At 43.2% G+C, this 17,578-nt stretch overlaps 2 protein-coding genes across 4 annotated transcripts in view; both read left to right on the top strand.

Moving 5' to 3' along the window:
* ZBED1 (zinc finger BED-type containing 1) overlaps positions 1 to 17,578 on the top strand; it is a 54,817-nt gene that overhangs the window by 30,967 nt on the left and 6,272 nt on the right. Inside the window, exon 1 of one of the 3 annotated variants that reach the window (XM_071455207.1) lies at positions 11,965 to 12,100. The exons of 1 other annotated variant lie outside the window; for it this stretch is intronic. The gene's annotated coding sequence lies outside the window, so the exon portion shown is untranslated. Of the gene's footprint in view, positions 1 to 11,964; positions 12,101 to 12,660; positions 12,785 to 17,578 lie in introns of those variants that run through there. One more of the 3 variants, XM_071455209.1, reaches the window with a different exon arrangement.
* DHRSX (dehydrogenase/reductase X-linked) overlaps positions 11,971 to 17,578 on the top strand; it is a 161,883-nt gene continuing 156,275 nt past the window's right edge. The window contains exon 1 of the mRNA XM_071455210.1: positions 11,971 to 12,100. Coding sequence (XP_071311311.1) covers positions 11,989 to 12,100 — 112 coding nt within the window. The 5' untranslated portion in view covers positions 11,971 to 11,988. The remainder of the gene's footprint in view (positions 12,101 to 17,578) is intronic.

Below are 17,578 nucleotides of genomic sequence, written 5' to 3' on the forward strand. Positions count from 1 at the left end.
TGCAACTGAAGGTAATATGATTTCTATTTGCAGGCACAATGCTAATACTGAAAGAAGAGCAAAGTTCTCCTTTGTGCAGGGCACCAAAAATCACCTCCTGAGCACTCACAATTATGTACTTCTTGTCTTTCTCTAAAGGTGTGAATGAATTTCAGTCCAAGGACACAAAGCAACTACATAAAACCACATTCAGGCATTTTTATTTTCTACTGGAATCATTGCAGTTTGTATAAATGTAAACTGGTTACTCTGGGAGCAGAAAACACCCAACCAACAACCAAGCTTAATTAAGTATGTCTACTAAGTGGGCCCATCATCCAGTGCAATGATCAGAAAAATGGCTTGAAGTTATTAAGGAAAATCTTTGAAGCTATCAGTCTAGTGCATAGTAAAAAGCCCAAAGATAATAGATTGCAGTAGATTGGTCTGTGTAAGCAAGAAAATAGCAGGGAACACATCAGATTCTTGATATATGGAAAATCACTTTTTTTTTCGGAGAAAAAACCTGAAGCATCCATACATACGCTCAACAAGTGTGTTTATTTTCACGTATGATATAGTTAGCAGCTTCTGTATCAATGTGTACATCAAGTGCTTGCTTTTAGAAAATTATATTGATTGGGGTTTTTTGTCTTTTTAGAAAACCCTTTGCAATACATACTGTGAACATAGGGAATGACACAGCAAAAACAAGAGAGAAGCAATCAGCATGGTTTCCCCCCCCCAGCAGGAATAAATCATTATAACTATAAATCACACAAGTTATTACAGGGCTCAAACAGCCCTGAAAATTCCAAGTAGCAGAAGCAGATAATTAAAGAGGAAAAGTTGAGACCAAGCCTTCAATTTAAACTGTTTCAAGAACTCATTGCAAATCCCTTTCTTTTCTTTCTTTTCTCACTCTCTCTTTAAGTGGAAAACAAATGTAATTGGAAAAACAAAGTGCACCAAAAATATTACTTACAAATTGTCCTTAGCAGCATAATGGCCTAATTGGTGAAGGGGTGATGCAGTCCCAGAGTATGGAGAATGGCACAGATGGAGAGCAGTTGTGTGTGCTGATGAGAGGGCAGATGCTCTCAAAGGCATTTTGCAGCATTAGATATCCTGGCTCATCTCCATCGGCGGCACCGATCTCATCACTCCCAGCATGTGAAGAGATTTCACCCTCTAATGCCAGGGCTGCATGGCTGTAATGAGGTGCACCAGTGCTGGAGACAGCATGAGAGCCCAGGAGCAGAATTTTAGGAAAACATCCAGAGCAGTTGTCACCTGTATTTTCATATGACCTTGCAGTTCAAAATAGGGTAGACAGCAGCCTGGCATGACTAGCTGATTCTGTGCAGGCCTTAACAAGAACATCCCTTGTTGGTGGTTCACTTATTACTCATCTCTTAGTCTCTGCCTAGTTTACACTTGCAGTTTTGCTCTATAAATATATGAAGTACTCTTTATATCAACACCTCTTTTTGTGTTGAAGTCTCAGTTGCAGTATATACACTCCATTGTACAGTTTGAACAGGGGATGTCTAAATAAAAGTTGACAGATTGTGTTGAATTGTGAATTCCCTCTGAAGAGACATAGAAGACCTTTTACAGTAAACAGGAAATGAGTAAGACAAAAAAGCAGTTTATGAAATAAATTTTTTAAAGATAGACTGAGAATTTTTCTTTTCTGCCTTGTACAAAAATAAAGGGCTATGCAAATAAATCAGAAGGTGGTAAATTATAAAATATTAAAATATTTTGTGACATGATAATCATATAAGTAAAATTTAGCAGACATAGAAGAGAGAATAAAATTAAAAAATATTTTTGAGAATCACTTACATATCAAATACATATAAAGAGAAAATTAATGGCAATAGGATGAAAAAAAGGATATAAAATCTTCAGAATCTTAGCATAACAACCATTACTAAACAGCAGTATAATAGGTAGAGAAGGAAAGTAGAGATTACCATGTAGGAGGTTGTTTGTTGAGAAGATTTTAAACTTCCTCTGAGATACCTGATCCTGGCTGCTGTAACAGATATATACAAATCTGTGCTGATTTTCCATCTCATCTAGTGTATCTCTTCAGTGCCTGATCCTGTCCCTGAACTACAGATCATGCATTCTTCCATATGCATTTCTGAAGCTCAGTAATTTTTTTTCATAATATCATGATTTAAACTAACTTTTTTTGATTAGCAGCAGGAACAGTTAATAATTAAATAGAGGGAAAAAATCAACCTGCAGGTAAAAAAGAGGCTATTTCTTTGAGTCTGATTATGGGCAAATTTGTGCACTTTTCTGTAAACAAACTGTATTTTGATGAAGCACTAAAGTTCTCTTTCACTTCATACTCTCCCTATTAACTCAACAACAAGAAAGACAGAACCAGATCCTTGATTGCTATTAATGACATATTGTAAGCAGTTGCTTGCAAGACAATGCAAAACAAGGGCATAATTGATATCGTGACAAACAAAAACCAAGGGAAGCCAGATATGAAATCTTAGCTTCTCCTTGAGAAAAAAATCAAAAACAACCTAATAAACCAACTAAAACACAGTGAATTGGCTGTTAATAATCTCATAATTAAGAAGCAAAACCCCAATAAAAGGCAGGCTGGCCAGAAGTGAAATGGGTGCAAGACCCAACATGCAAGTTGCAGGAAACCCCCTTGGTTTTGCAATTAGAAACCCAGCTAGTGAAACTATGAGCATAAAGCCACTCATCCTGTACATAACGTATGGTTCTTGTTGCTTATTCTGCTTTCATCTGAAACAGTAGTAAAGGCTTCTGGAGTTACACTTTTGATGGATAAAAACTAGTTTGCTTGGGCTTGCAACTCCACTATATGGTTATCAGGAGAATTTGGACTCCATCACTAGTTTTTTTGTAGCTAGTCAGAGTTATAACCAATATAACTCCTTTATTCAAAGTAGTAACAATGCTGTAATGTGATTTATATACAAAAATCCCTACTCTTTTGAGTAAAGAAGTTACAGCATAAACCAATACCTTTAAACACTTCTCTATTCACTCCTGGATGCAGAAAATGCTATTCGCCTTCCACAGGCTTAATACAATTTGAAAATGTTATTTTACTGTCTGTACACATAAATATGCACATACATTTACAATGTATATGTATATACTTTTTTTATTACTAAAGTAGTCTAAACTCACTTTAGTAATCTAGACTTTAGATAAATCCGCTTTGAAGTGAAGTCAGGGGGTAGGAAAACATCTTCTAGCTGGGATTATGGAATAAAATGTTCTGCATTGCTAAAGCAGCTTATCCTATACTTATCAATTAACAGTTAGAGTGACAGTTCTGACTGGGTGATGGTATTTTTGCAAGTTTTTAGAAAACAAATAGGCTAGTTTTAAGAAGTAGATTTAAAGATTGCAAGTCATCTCTTTAATTGTTGGTTGGTTTGGATTAAGGCCTTTTTCTTGATGAAAAAATACTTGTTATAAAACTGTTTTAAAAGCTTCTTATGCATGTAAAATACCTATGTCATTTTATAATATAATGCTGGTACTTAAACACATGCTCTTAGACATACAAACACAGACAAAAAATCCCCAAACTCACACACTAAGAATTTAACATATATACAAGCAGCAATAGCCGAGTCCTTTAGGTTAGGCTTATTGTCATTAAATACTGAATGTAAATGGCTGATAATACTGAAACAGCAGCAGCAGATTAGAAAGTAATATGAAGCCAAGACTAATCCAGAATCTGAAATGCATCATTTCTAACCACTGCACCTCATGGGAATCTGAATTTCATCTATCAGGCTTGAGCAATTTCATCTCTCAGAGAAGCCAGAGGACTAAGAATTACCCACTTTGTTACATATTTGAGAATATCTAGCGAGAGATTTTAAAAAATGGCCAATGTTTCATTCTGTACTGTCTCAGCAGACTGGGATGTGATGATGATGTTGAATTAAACTGCCATCCTAATAGACTTTCAAATTAAATTATCATAAGTAATGGATTACATATAATCAAAATAGTTTATGACCTCTAAAAAATATGAAGACTAATATCATATATAAAATTGGAATCAGATATAGAATCATAGAATATTTCAAGTTGGAAGGGCCTGAAACTATTATTGATTGCAGGTCCCTGCTCCTTGCAGGACTGCCCAAAAATAAACCATGTGACTAAGAGCATTGTCCAGATGCTCCCTGAACTCTGGCAGGCTTGGTGCCATGACTACTTCCCTGGGGAGCATGTTCCAGTGATCAATCAAAACTGAAAGTGTGTTCTTACCAGCTGTCAGGATGAGCCTTTGGCTTTTTCCATCCTTTAAATTATTTTTATAAGCAGAATGAATTTTCTTTGATAATTTCTAGGGCATACATTCTAGGGGGTCAAACTACAATTCTGGAACATTTGGCACTTCCTCACAGACAAATATTGGAGAAAGTGCAAGGTGTGAACCCTGCTGAATCTTCTCTGCAGTTGTTCTTAAGGCAATTTGGCATTGATCACACTTTGATTTGCTTTTACGCTGAGAAAAATGAGATGAAGAATGAAAAATAAAGCTCAGTGTTTACTGAGACTTGCAAAAGTCTCAAGGACAAGGAATGAGAAATGTCTCCTCAGCCATCAGATGTCTCCTCTTTCCTTGTCTATGCCATATCTGAATTTGTCCTCAAAAATAGCAGGAGTTACTCTTTTGTTTAACTTTTCCCTTCAAATTTAAAATGTTGAGTCTGTTAATTTCTTGGCCATGTGAGCTTTTCACACAGTTCCTTTGTGTTTGGTGAATTAATGTAATGCTATAGAATAGCCGAAGTCCAAACCAGCAGTGCACAAGCCAAACATAAACAAGTTATATAACACTGCAATCATTCATGTATTAAAGTGGAAAATTCAAGGCATACGTAATCTTTTTGGACAACTGACAGGCAGGTGTGATCAAGAGAACAGAGAATCCAGTGATTGTAGGCAGATAGATAGACAGGTTTGTCTGGGTGATTAGAAAGTAAAGTGAGATGGAATTGGGAAAAATGGGAGAGAGTATTGGCTGTCCCAGGACAAGAAGTAACAGTGCAGAGATTGCTGAAAAGGTTAGAGGAACAAGCTGCAGCAGTAATAAGTGTCTAGGGAGATTAGGGAGACAGGACCTATTGACAAAGAGTAGTGCAAAGCATCTGTTCCAGAGGGAAGGGATAAAAATAAGGGTAAAGTGGATTTAAAGAACTGCCAGACCATTTCCTACTCTCAATAATCCCCCAGTGTATTTGATATAGAAGGGAGAAAGAGAACATCGGGCCCTGCACATGTCCCAGCTCAGGTCACTGCTGCATCCCCCCTGTTTGTGATTTCACCTCTCAGCACATCCCTGCCTGCGGTCAGGGAAGGGCAGCTGCCCCTCGCCCCAGCACTGCCACAAGATAGGTGATTTTACTGCCCCAGGCTTTTCAGCTCCACTTGCTTTCAAACATCCTCACCCTACAGACCAGAAGGCTGCCCATCTTCATCCTTCGCACTGCATGACATGATCTAGGTTAGCAGTGAGCTGGAACATTTTTTAGCAAAGTTAAACCAACGTGGACCAACCTCTAGGCTTTCTCACAGTTCCTATCTTCTGTCACATGCATGTCTTCCTTTGCATCATGTTTGGCCTGATCTTCCCTCCAGCTTGTTTTACACATCTCTTTACCCATCATTGCATTTGCTCTCTCATATGCCACAGTCTCAGAGACAGGCAGCTGGAAACACCCAGTCAGTCTTTAGAAACATCAACAGAAATGCTCTTCCCATCCTTGGGGGAGCACTGAGGTCAGAACTGCCCCCAAGGAGCCAAGTGCAAAAGCAGTGTGGGTCCTAAAGACAACATGTAAGAATCCAATCTAACAAGTAAATTGTCAATTGTTGAAGTCAATTGCTGAAACAGGAATACATGTGGAAAAGTATCTTCATACTGATGTGAGGCACATACAGACAGACTGGAGTCACTTCAAGCTGTATGAAAAGCTCACAACAGGTAAGAAAAAACACCTGCTTTTCTGGCAGCAGCAGGTGCCTCCACTGACTGTCTAAAACATCAGTCACAGTCCCAAACTCACATGCATGTGCATGGGGCACAATCGTTGCCATTTTGGCCGATTCTGTCCAACGCTGAAGATCTTGATTCAAACTCCATCTCTCAGCTTCCCTGACCTGGTCACCTATCTACCATCAGTGTGAGGACACCTTGCTTGTGGCATGGAGTCACCTGCTTGTCTATAGCTGATATGACCAAAACCAAGACTCTCATGTGCTCAAGGATTCAATCCCACTGCTTCCTGAAGCTGACTGGCCAGCTGCAACAGCAGTGAGTGCAATATTCAGGAAGTGCCCAGAAACAGCACAGATGAGACCAGTGCACCCTGCTTTCAAACCTTCAATACCAAAAGTAGCAGTGCTGTCATAGTCCCATTTGGACTATGGGATTACATGCACCTGAAAGCTGGTCTGCTGCGTTCTCCCCACAAACCTTGCCTTGAGCAATATTATTTTATGTGGCACTCAAGTATTCTTGCAAGCAGATGCAACAAAAATACAGGTGCAGATCAACTCACAATGCCCAGTTTTTGAGGGGTGATTCTGCTTTATTATTTCCTTCATATTAGAATGGTGCTAGCCACACTGACGAAAGATGTGTTTGTCTTACAGTATTGCTAAGGAAGAGATCAAAGACACATGGTGGAGCTGGGTGTCATGGAGAACTCTTGCTTTGGATCATAATAATCTTTCTGTCCATTTACTGAAACCTAACAAAATACTCTTAGCTACAGGTTGGGCAGTGTTGCATAGGGAATGCCACAGGTGCTTGCAGACATCCCTATACCAACACTGAAATAATCACATGGCAGTTGTTGACACTAGGTTAACACAAAGGAACTAACTGTCAACAAAGCCATTTCTATAGTGGGCATAATTAATCTTTTTTTATTTAATAGCATTATTTTCTTGGTGTTGGAATATTGCCAGTGCACCCTGCTTGTTTAAATGTCTGAAATTCCTCTGCTCCTCTCCTGTCCTGACTAACAGAAACACCATGCCATTATAATGCAATAGCTTTTCCCTTACCCTATCTGAGGCATTAAGGAATGTATTAGCCAGAGTTGGATGTTCAATGGAACCATGACACCCTGTTCTTCTTTTGCTGTGATTTTCTGATGAAAATCAATTCCTTTGTTTCACTCTCTGTGGGGTTTTGTTTCTATTCTTCTGTTTCACATATATGCTGGTTCTTATCCCCTGAGTGCTTATCATCCCTTGTGCACAGGATTTTGTCAAAGTGCTTTTGAAACTTCATGTATGTTAATCAATCAGTTAATCTACTTACAGACATTTTCCAATAAATCCAGGAATTACATAAGAACTGATTTCCACTGCTGAAATAAGGCTGGTTACATCTAGAATTTCCATATAACTTGTTGTTCTTTCAGCCAAGTCAAGTTGCCATGTACAGTGTGAAGCCTATTAATACCCCTGTTCAATTCTAAATATATGTAGTATTTTAAAGCATTTTATGACAGAAGTTTTTAACAAAAGCTTGTGTATTTTTGTTAGCACCTCACCTGCCTTATGTCTCCATGCAAGTTTTGTGGGTAGACATGTTTGGAGATTTAAAAAAAAAAATTGTATTTTTGTAATTGCTTTTTTTCTGCATACCTTCTTCTAACTCTTTGGTCTCTGAGTCTTGACTGAGAGGCAGGGGGGATGCTCAGAACTTACCTGATATAGAGAAGGCATATGAGGGAAGGGGAATGCCAACCAGACCAAACTACTCATGCTTCAGGCTTCTCAGACCAGATAGATCCTGAAAGTGTGACATACACTGAATACTTAGATGTACAAATACAACAGTTGCTGCAGACATGATTGATTAAAAAAAACCAAACAAAACAACTCAGCAGGAACAATAAGCATACTATGCTTCTTGCATAGTAGCTGAGTGGTTGGAGCATTTTGTGGATGAGGAGAAGTTGTCCCTATTCCAAGACATTAGTCCATATTTTGTCCTGTTCTTCTCTAGTCTAAAAAGCGTAGATTCTTCAGGGAATATGGATTTGAACACTGTTGCCTCTTTACCATGAACTTAAATGCTAGGCTAAAAAACCCTCTGATTTCTTTTCTTTACTGTGTTCCTGGGTGTCACCTCCTTATAGCCACACTGGCAAAGGTAATTCTTTTCCCAATGAGACCATTTTCTTGAAAAGTGAAATACCTGAAAAAGGCTGATAGGGACCAAAAGCCATCGCCATTCATGGGGAAATGCTGTAGGATGGTTCTGTTACACAGAAGGTTGATCTTAGAACAATCTACTGTCTATCTTCCCCATTGTAACTGAAGAACAGTATGTCCCTTCAGATTGCCCACAGCAGAGGAGCCTGCTCTCAGGCCCCAGGACTGTGTAGCTTGCAGACACCTCTCCCTTTGGCAAAGTTTCTTTCCAAGTAACTACCACATAGGCTGCCTAAGAGCTTACTGCTCTGTACAGACCTGCTATGCTCAAGTGCCCAATATTATGCAAGATGATGTCTAGTTTGAGGGAACCTAAAATTACTCTTCTTGCATAGAGGAAGGAAAAAAAAGGCATATGCCAAAAAAAAAAAAAAAAACCCAAACCAAACCAAACCAAAACAAAAAAGGCAGCCTGTCAAAATTGTCCGCAGGTGAAAAAACCCCTACCATGAATTCCAGATGTAATCCCAAGTGACTGTTTCCCAGCACTGCCTATTACTGTGAGCAACTCCCTACTGAACCTGGAAGCTCCTCAGGCATTTAACTATATTCACCCACACATGTTAAGGAGATCCTGTTCTGGGGAGATAGGCACTTATCTCTTGCCTCAAGTCCCAGTACAATCCAGCTTAGGAAGACAGGCATTTAAATCCCTTTTAGAAGCCTGAAAAATTAGCAGCAGTCAGAATTATGTCTGGCTTTTTCGGACATGGGCCATCAGCTCCCACATAGGTGCAAAAGGCTGAGAGCATGACTTGAGCTAAGCACAGGAGTGCAAGTGTGCATTTTACCATTAGAGAGGGACTGATGTGTCACTGACATCTTACAAGACTACCCCAACTATTACACCATGCTTGGGCAGAAAGCATCAACCTCTGCTACTGTGTGTGGATGCAAGGAGTTGTTGGCTCCAGTTCTCATCTCTAGAGAAGAAAAAACAAGGGCAGCAAACTTCCATGTGGAAAAGATGTGTCATACAACAGACAAGAAAAGCAAAGCATAACCTTGTAACTCTCCACCCTGTGCCAGAGAGCATCTGGGCTGCTAGGCCAACCTTGGGTTTGCTTGTGTCCTCTCTGATGTGGCCCTGTGCCTCATGTGTTCCAGGCTGCACAGGTGCTCAGCTGCAACACCCACCATCCACACTGTCCCATGGTTGCTGGTTTTAACATTCTGCTGGGAAGTTGGAGCTCAGGGCTTAATTAGAGTCTAAAAACATCACCCACTTCCTTTCTTACAAGTTTTTGCATCTTTATGCAAAATGTGGGTGGAAGCACTGTGATCTCATTAATGTCAGTCCTGCAGTAGGGATAGAGAGGCTGGATCCTGTGTTGATGGAGTGTTAGGAGTGTTTCAGATGAGTTTCCAAGAGGACATCAGTGCTCTAGCTGCAGGCTGGCTTTGCCCACTGGCACTGGGAGTTCAGTTCCAGCCAGTGGAAAGAAGGAGGCACTCTAAGTGCCTCAAAGAAAGATGTCAATTTCTGCAGGTCTTCAGAAGTGCCTCTCTTTGTGTCCTCTGCCCATACAGCAGAGCTGAGGAATTAGATTGCTCCTCTTGTCCCTTCCAGGGCTAAGACACCTAAAATTTCATTGAGGTAATAATGTCTCAGTGAGGTATCTAAAGTAGATGGATGAGATTTCAGCCTGAATACTTGGGGCTTTGGAGTAATGACTGCAAGAAAAACCAAAGTGTCAATAATAAGATGCAAGCTGTTGAAAACCAAAGAAAAGAAAGTATTGATTAAAATAAAGATGTATTAGAGGACTATTTGAAAAGATTTAAAGACTACAGCCTTTTGTAATTTTCATTCTTCCTCCATGTCCCATTAGACTTTAGAAAAAAAAATAATTTAATATATTGTTGGAAAAAAATTTTCTCATCTTTTCTGTGACACTGTACTCATGAAACATGGAGGGCTGAAAATCATTTGTAACACGCTGAGAAAAAGTAGTGAGTCCAGTAAGACTGTAATGTTAACCCATCAGTTTTCCCTCAGTTAGTCTAATTCCTTGGATAGCATTGCCTGAAAAAAGACAGAGTATTTATTGCAGTAGCTTGAATATGCATCAATTGATTTTATTATACTAGAAAACCTGAGAAAGTATGGTTTATTTATATACAGATTGTGTAAATACACTGTAGGCAAGTTTCACAGTTTAATGTTGAAAGGGCTTTCATTAATGTTGTAGTTCTGAGAAAAGGATGTAAAGCAACATAAAAGAGTCAGGATTTGATTTTTACTGAGATAACTTGAAAGAATAATTCACCTTTAGTAAATGTGTTTCTTCTTTCATGTTGTTTTATGTGTTGCTCTTTCTAGTACTCCATGCATGGTTGCAAAAAATATACATTAAGAATGAATCTCTCATTGATGTGACTTAATGATGTCTATAATTTATGTTTGCCTAATTCTCTGTGTTAATAAAAAAAATCACCAGAGATCTATAAAATTAAATGGTTGGTTTTGTCCTGGAGCAACTACACACTATGCTTTTACTTTAGGTGTATTTCTGACAGAAGACATGAAGTCAGTTCTGCTGAGCAATGTAATCTGATACTGAAAAAGTATCTTGTTAATTGTATTGTTTTTTAGAAAGTATGGAGTGGAGTTTTTTTTAAAGGCTAGGAGACTGCATTTCAAGTACACTTCCAGAACTTTGTGTGGCTTCCCATCCTTCTCAGAGACAAAAAGTTACCTAAAGATTTGAAACTGAATATATGGGCCAACGTCTCCTATTGTGCAATGACTGATTTTGGTTTGTATCGACACTGAGGCTCATCTGCATTTTTGAAAACCCACCGGTTCTGTGAATGAAAGCCACGGCATCAGGACTAGGCGCTCTATTTCCTGTAGCCGAAATCAGCCACCTACCGCAAGAGCTGGCAGACAGGACCCGCTTCTCTGTCCCGAGTACTCAGATTAAGGCTGAGCATTGAAAACTGACAACACGATAGAGCATGCGATATACCAGTTATCACTGTAAAGAAGGTATTCGTCAGACAGGTGTAAAATTCCGCCTCCTGAGGTAGGAAAGCTCCGTACAGCGAGCTACATTTGGAGAAATCGGTACCTGCAACTGAGACCTCGAGAGGAGTGAGCCTGAGGGATGCCCGAGGTGAGAGGGGCCGTGCCCAGACCCAGCGACGCCGTGGGAGTCCGCAGCAGCCCCTCATTTGTGCCAGAGTGAAGGGAAATGGTGAGACAACCCCGATGAGCGCTTTCAGCCACGGGATCCTGAAGCAACGCCGTGCGCCTCACTCCGCCTAGGCACTGACTGTCTTGTAGCTGTCACAGATGGGGCAGCAGGAGTCCCTGCGCCCCAGCCCCGGCGGCCTCACCGGGCGGGCTGTCACGCCGCCACCGCCTTCCCCGCGGCTGCACCGCCGCGCACGCCGCCCCGCTCCCTCTCCCCCTGCCCAGCCGCTCGGGCGTCCCGGCGGGGGCTGAGCCGCCGCCTTGTCGCTGCTGCCGCCGCCGAGGCCGGTCCGCCCGCCGCCGCCCCTTCCCTTCCCTTCCCCCGCCACCGCACATGCCCAGAAGGGCGGGAGCCGCGGCGAGCCCGGGCGCTGCTGTGACAGCGGCGGCGCTTTCCCTTCCGTGGGTGGGTGGGGGCCGCGCCGCGCCCCCCGGCCCGGCCCGGCCCGGCGGAAACACTGCGCCGGCCGCCTGCTCGCCCAGTGCCTTCCCCGCCGCGCCCCGAGCCCGCTGCCGCCGCGGGGCGGGAGGCGGCCATGTCGCTATTGTCTGCGCTGGTGCCCTTGCTCCGGGTGTACTGCATCGGCCTCCGCGTCATCCTGCACCAGCTGCGCCGCCGCTTCCAGCCGCGGTGCGCCCCGGCCTCAGGTGAGCACCGCAGCCGGCGCCGCGGGGCGGGGCGGCTCCGGGCCGGGGGGCGGCAGCCCCCGCCGCGGAGAGGGGAAAGTTTGCCGCGCCTCCCCCCACCCACCATGGGCAGGCGGCAGTTCGGGGCCCTGGGGCCGAGACCGCGCGGCCCAGCCGGGAGCGGCCGGACAGGGAAGGGAAGGAGAGAACAGGGCAGGGCAGCCGCGACCTTGGCTATAGCGAGGGGTGCTCGGGCCGTGCCGCATCCCCCGAAGCGGGGCAGGGGCTGAGGCACCGCGGCGGCCCCGGTACGGGCGCCGCCGCCGGACTCCTCCCTTGCTCCCCTTCGCCGGCCGAGCGGGACCCGCCGAGCTGCCCGAGGACAGCGGCCCCGGGGGGGCTACGACTGGCGGGGCGCCCTCCCCGCCCCCGCCGCACCCCGCCCTCGCTGCCGGCGCCAGGCCCCGGCCCCACCGCCCTGTCCGGCCCCCGGGCCGCGGCCGCCCCGGACGCGGGGCGGGGCGGGGGGCCGGGCCCGGGACGGGCGCCTGGCTGCACGCCGGCCTGACTTGTGGCCTCGGGAGGCGGTGTGGGGGTTCCGTGGTCCGGGGGTCCCCGCTTCTCTTCTTCCTCTCTTTGGCTCTCTGACAGTGTCTCCCGAGACCTCGGCTCAGAGCCGCGCGGGCGCTCCCTCCCTCAGCCCAGGTAGGTGCTTGGAAGGCGGGTAGCGGTGGGCAGCCTCCCCCGCCCCGGGCGCTCCTGCTGCCCGCTGTGCCCCCACCCCACCGGGGCGGCCGGGACCACCGCTTTCGGCTTCCCTGTCCCGGCTGCTCCAGGAGGGGAACGTACCCGTGCTCCAAAAGCTTAGTATTTGATACCGGCTGACACTCGCTGACAGCCTTTAAGCTGACGAGTGGGTGACACTTGCAGTTTTTTTCTAAGGGACTTCAGAGTAGTCGTTAGTTTAGGAAGTTAGGGTTTTGCACTTTTCTGATTTGGATCAACCATGTGTTAAATGCTGACTTACGGGAAACTTTTTCAGAAAAAGACAACGATCTGCTTGCATTACTCTTGAAGACTAAAATGTTTCTGAGTTTATAAACTTAGAGCAAACTATGAGTTCAGGCAGATGTGTAGGTTATCATCAGAGCTGACCATACTGCTGCATTGAAGATCATACCTTTAACTTTCTCTCCTTATCCACAAGTGAGCCTTTGTGGCCCTCTTGATAGTTTTAACTAGAGGAACAGTAAAAAAAGTAATATTGAGAGGGCCTAATGTTTCAGTAAGGAATTCAGGCAGATGAAGGTACTGGTACGGACAATATCTGAAATACTGGGAAGGGGATGGAACAAGTACACCGCACAATAGGAGCTTATTTGTTCATCTTACCACACGTCGCATCCTTGGGTAGTGTTTTGTGTGCTTTTTATTCATTCCTGATTCTTCTGCTGGGGTTCCCTTCCTCATTCTCAGAAGGCAATGAAACCCTCAAACAAATAAGAGGACCCCGGTGACAAAAAGGGCAGATGTGCATATGGTTTGAAGTCATCTGAGCATTTTTTTAGCATTAGCGTTTCTTGGCAGAGGAAATTTGGGTATTTTGCCTAGGGTGTGTAACACTTTCCAAATCTTTTTTTGAACCACAGAGAAACAGCATGACGAAAATGTGACCCAGTGTTTTGTTGCACTCTGCTCTTTGCTGCTAGTGAAAAAAAAGCATTGAATTTGGAAATGCCAGAGGAAGGCAGTGAAGATCCAACCCAGGAAATGTCACTTACCTAAGTGGGACCAAGGCAGATTTGACAGATGTGAAAAGTTTTCTTTAAGCCCTAACTTGTGATCTTTTTTTCCAAGGACAAGTGGTTTCCTCCTCAACTAGTTGTTTGCACACAGTTCCCTCTTGGCAGTTACCTGCTGCCTTGCTTTCACCGCTGTGTCCAGCCATTGCTTAAAAAACTGCTTCGCCTTAACAACTGCAACCTTTTTACCCAGATGAACCTTGTTTCTATAATAACTTCAAAATAGTGATGTCAGTGTAACAAAAAGAAAAGTGTTGTTAGAACAAGCTTGGATCAGTAAACTACAGTTTCTGTAAGAAAACCCTGACTATCTTTTTCAGGCCGTAATCTAGAAAGGTGTGTATGTTTAAAATTTTCGGTATCTTTTCTAAGGGGTGTCCGTAAGTCTCACAAGTACAGGCATTTTATTGTCAGGGTGCTTTCCTTGGGAGTGCTTGAATGGCAAAGGGGAGCTGGGAAGGACAGGACCCGGAGGCAGAGATGGCCATTCCTCTGATCCTCTCTTCTTTAGCCCCAGTTTCCATATCAGAGTTCCCACTCTCTGTGCAGCAGCACTGCAGATCTCGCTTGGAAGATTTAAAAGAGAGAGATGTCTGCTGGCTTGTCCTTTAGCTCTGTTGATGAGTGAAAGGTTCTGGTCTCAATGCAGCCCTTCTGCCTCTGAATTTTCCAAGAAATTGCTTTCTAATTCTTGTTGTGAAGAAGGGCTCAAGATTTTAATCCAAGTAAACAGAACTAGTTTCACTTTTATTTTTCCTTACCCTAACTTAAGAGTTGTGTGCTCTTGGCACATGTGCTTTTAAAACTGAGCCATGTGTTCTTTCACATCCGACTGGAGTTCATCTGATTTTTATAGATGGAATTCGAGACATATTTTTTTGGGAAAGAGTTTCAGCTCTGAAATCTAGGTTCAGTGCAAAAACCTGGTAATTGTTTTGAGTTGCAAACTGAAAAATAATAACATTCTCTATTCAGGTGAATGTCCCCCACCTCAACTCAGAGTAGGAAAGTTAACCTGAAACTCTGATCTTGAAGCTCAGGGAAGGAAAATACAGAGCTGAGACTACAAACAGCATAGTTTGTAGTCAGCAATTGCTTTGCCTACTAAAATCAGCATAGAGGAAAGTGCAGAAATAAAGGGGAACTTAAGTTAAACTTAAAAATACTTCTCCAAGTACTAATTGCATAAACAGTATAACTGCTAATACCTAGTTTTAGTGTTCAGTGGTTTAAACTATTAATAGTTTTCTTAGAAATTACTGTTTGGACTTCTTTACAGTGCTTAATCTTAGTTAATTAGAGGGAGGAAAAAAGCCCTGCATGACTAAAGTTCCTGATTAAAACAGCTTTTTAAAAACACAAATCTAATCAGTGGATTGATAAAAGATAAACCAATATTAATTGTGACACTAGGATATTACCAGTGGAAATGTGATCACCAAAAGTCATCCTACTGATAAGAAAAATGGTTCATATAATTAAAAGCTTCTCAAGGAATTTATTTGGCATCTTTCTCCTGCATTTTTTCTTCTCCTGTACATATTTAATTGAAATTTAGTAGGGGAAACCTAAATCCTGAGTGTTATGTAGTAGTTTTGAAGTCTTTGCAGTTAAATTTGGAACCTGTAATGTGTAGAAAAGGAAAACCTATCTGAAGAAGGTGGTTATGTGGAACAAGTTAAGGAGATCTTAAATGTGACTCCTGCTCTTCTTAAAAGTTGTTGAAATTTCATACTTTTTTTTAATTTCCTCAGTTTTTAGTTACTCAGTATCCACATTGGTACCAAGTTCCTTTACAGTTAATTGTGAAATGTTGATTTAGGATCATGCATCTCTTAATTTTGATTCATATTTTGAGGTCTCTTACTTTATATGACTAAAGCGTAGTGGGAGCCCGAGCACTTCCTGCTCAAAGCTGTGTGAGCTCCAGGTAGTAAATCATCCAGAGGTGGGTAAGGAAATGACCAGGTAGACAGGATTGATGGCAGGCAAAAATGCAGTTACATCAAGCAGTTAAACCCTCTCCCCACGCATGCCCCTAAAAGAGTCATTAAGTTATTTTCAGAATGAGGAATCGCTTTATGGTTGCCCCTCTGGTGACTGAGGCAAAGGTTGTGGGACAGGGATACCCACAGGGTGCCATTGCTGTGCATGCACAGGGAGGCAGAGCTAAGGTTGCAGGGTGTCTGCACACCCCACGTTTCCTCACATCCCCATGCTTGGTTTCACAATCCAAGTGACTGTCGTGTGCGTTTTGAACCAATTTTCTTTGCCAGTGGGGAAACTGAGCCCTACCTGCAAGGGTAGCACAGCTGCCTTCTAGGACACAAGCCACCACTAGCATTGATATTTTGGCCCAAGGCCTGCTCTGGAGAGAGAGATCTTGTGTTTGTGTTAGGAGAATGAGACAGGGAGTCTGAGAGGTGTGAGGAGACAGCACAGCCTGCCCCAAACAGCAGGGATGAGGTGCTAGGGCCGGAAAGTCTGGACTCTTCCTCCTCCTGCAGCAGCAGAGTTTGCTGCAAAGCCAGCAGAGGATCCTCTCTGCAGGCTCTTAGAAGCCTCTGTCCTGGTACTGGCTGGTGGTGTTGGCCAGCTGTATGGAGGAGGCAAGGGAAGGAAACAGCAGCTGTTCCAAAGGTGCTCTCCTCTCGGTGGGAATTCAGGGTTGCTGCTGTTTTTGCCAGGAGTAGACTATGAACACTTTTTCTAAAAGTGAAGTTTACCTCCTCCTGGAGTAAAAGGAGGGGTCTGGGGTTTGGGTTTGTGTTCATAATGCTAGTTATGCTGTATAACACTCGATGAGAGGCAGGCATGATGAGCAGTTTATATCTGAGCTGTTACTAAAGGCAGTATTATAGTGGCATATCCTTAGCTGTGGCAGTGCTACTCTGGGCCACTATTGCCAAGTGCCTGATACATCACAAAATGAAGGCAAAGCTGTGACATACATAAGAATGAAGAGTGGGGTGAGTCTGTAACACTCCCATACTCTGAAATAACTTCTACTTTGTCAGTTGGTGATGAACTTTTTATGATCCAAGGTGTGTCATACTAATTTTGAACATTAAAGATGCATCAACTCTTTTATTTCAGTGCCTTCCTCCTTACTTTCAGGAATTGCCAGGTAAACTGCAGGGGAAACTGTAAGAGTTAGTGAAATGCCATGAGCCTCTGTGCTTCCTCAAGACAGCATGTCATGGATTGAAACGGGGGAGTCTAAAAGCTATGATAATACATATCAATATGTCAGTGTACTATCTGATGGCATGGCAGGGTTTCCTCATTACACATTACACCACTTGGTCTTTCAAAATCATCCGTTTTTGTGGGATTGCATACCTTGGTGCTGTTGATATGCACATGTTTGGAATTAGGCAGCATTACCATGTTGAATCAATAGTTTATCCTGGCAACTTAAAGGCACTGAATGAATCACAGTAGAAGGCATGCTAGTAGGCAGAACTTTGCCCCTCCCTCAGGAAAAAATGCAAAGTGTCTACACCCAGAAGTAAATCTTCAGAACAAATCCAATAAAATGCTTGCCCTGCATCTCTCATTCTGCTTCTAAACAAACAGCTGTGTTTAGATAAGTATGTTTAGTATCGGTTAACCTGTCTTTGGTTTTCCATTGAAGGCATTCAGAAAATGTTGCAAAATACTAGCTGTAGTTCAGAGAGAAAACTGTCTTTTCTTG

The sequence above is a fragment of the Agelaius tricolor genome, unplaced genomic scaffold, assembly GCF_023055355.1.
Source record: "Agelaius tricolor isolate 1412-34295 unplaced genomic scaffold, bAgeTri1.0.p SCAF_45, whole genome shotgun sequence".
In the NCBI taxonomy this organism is placed as follows: domain Eukaryota; kingdom Metazoa; phylum Chordata; class Aves; order Passeriformes; family Icteridae; genus Agelaius; species Agelaius tricolor.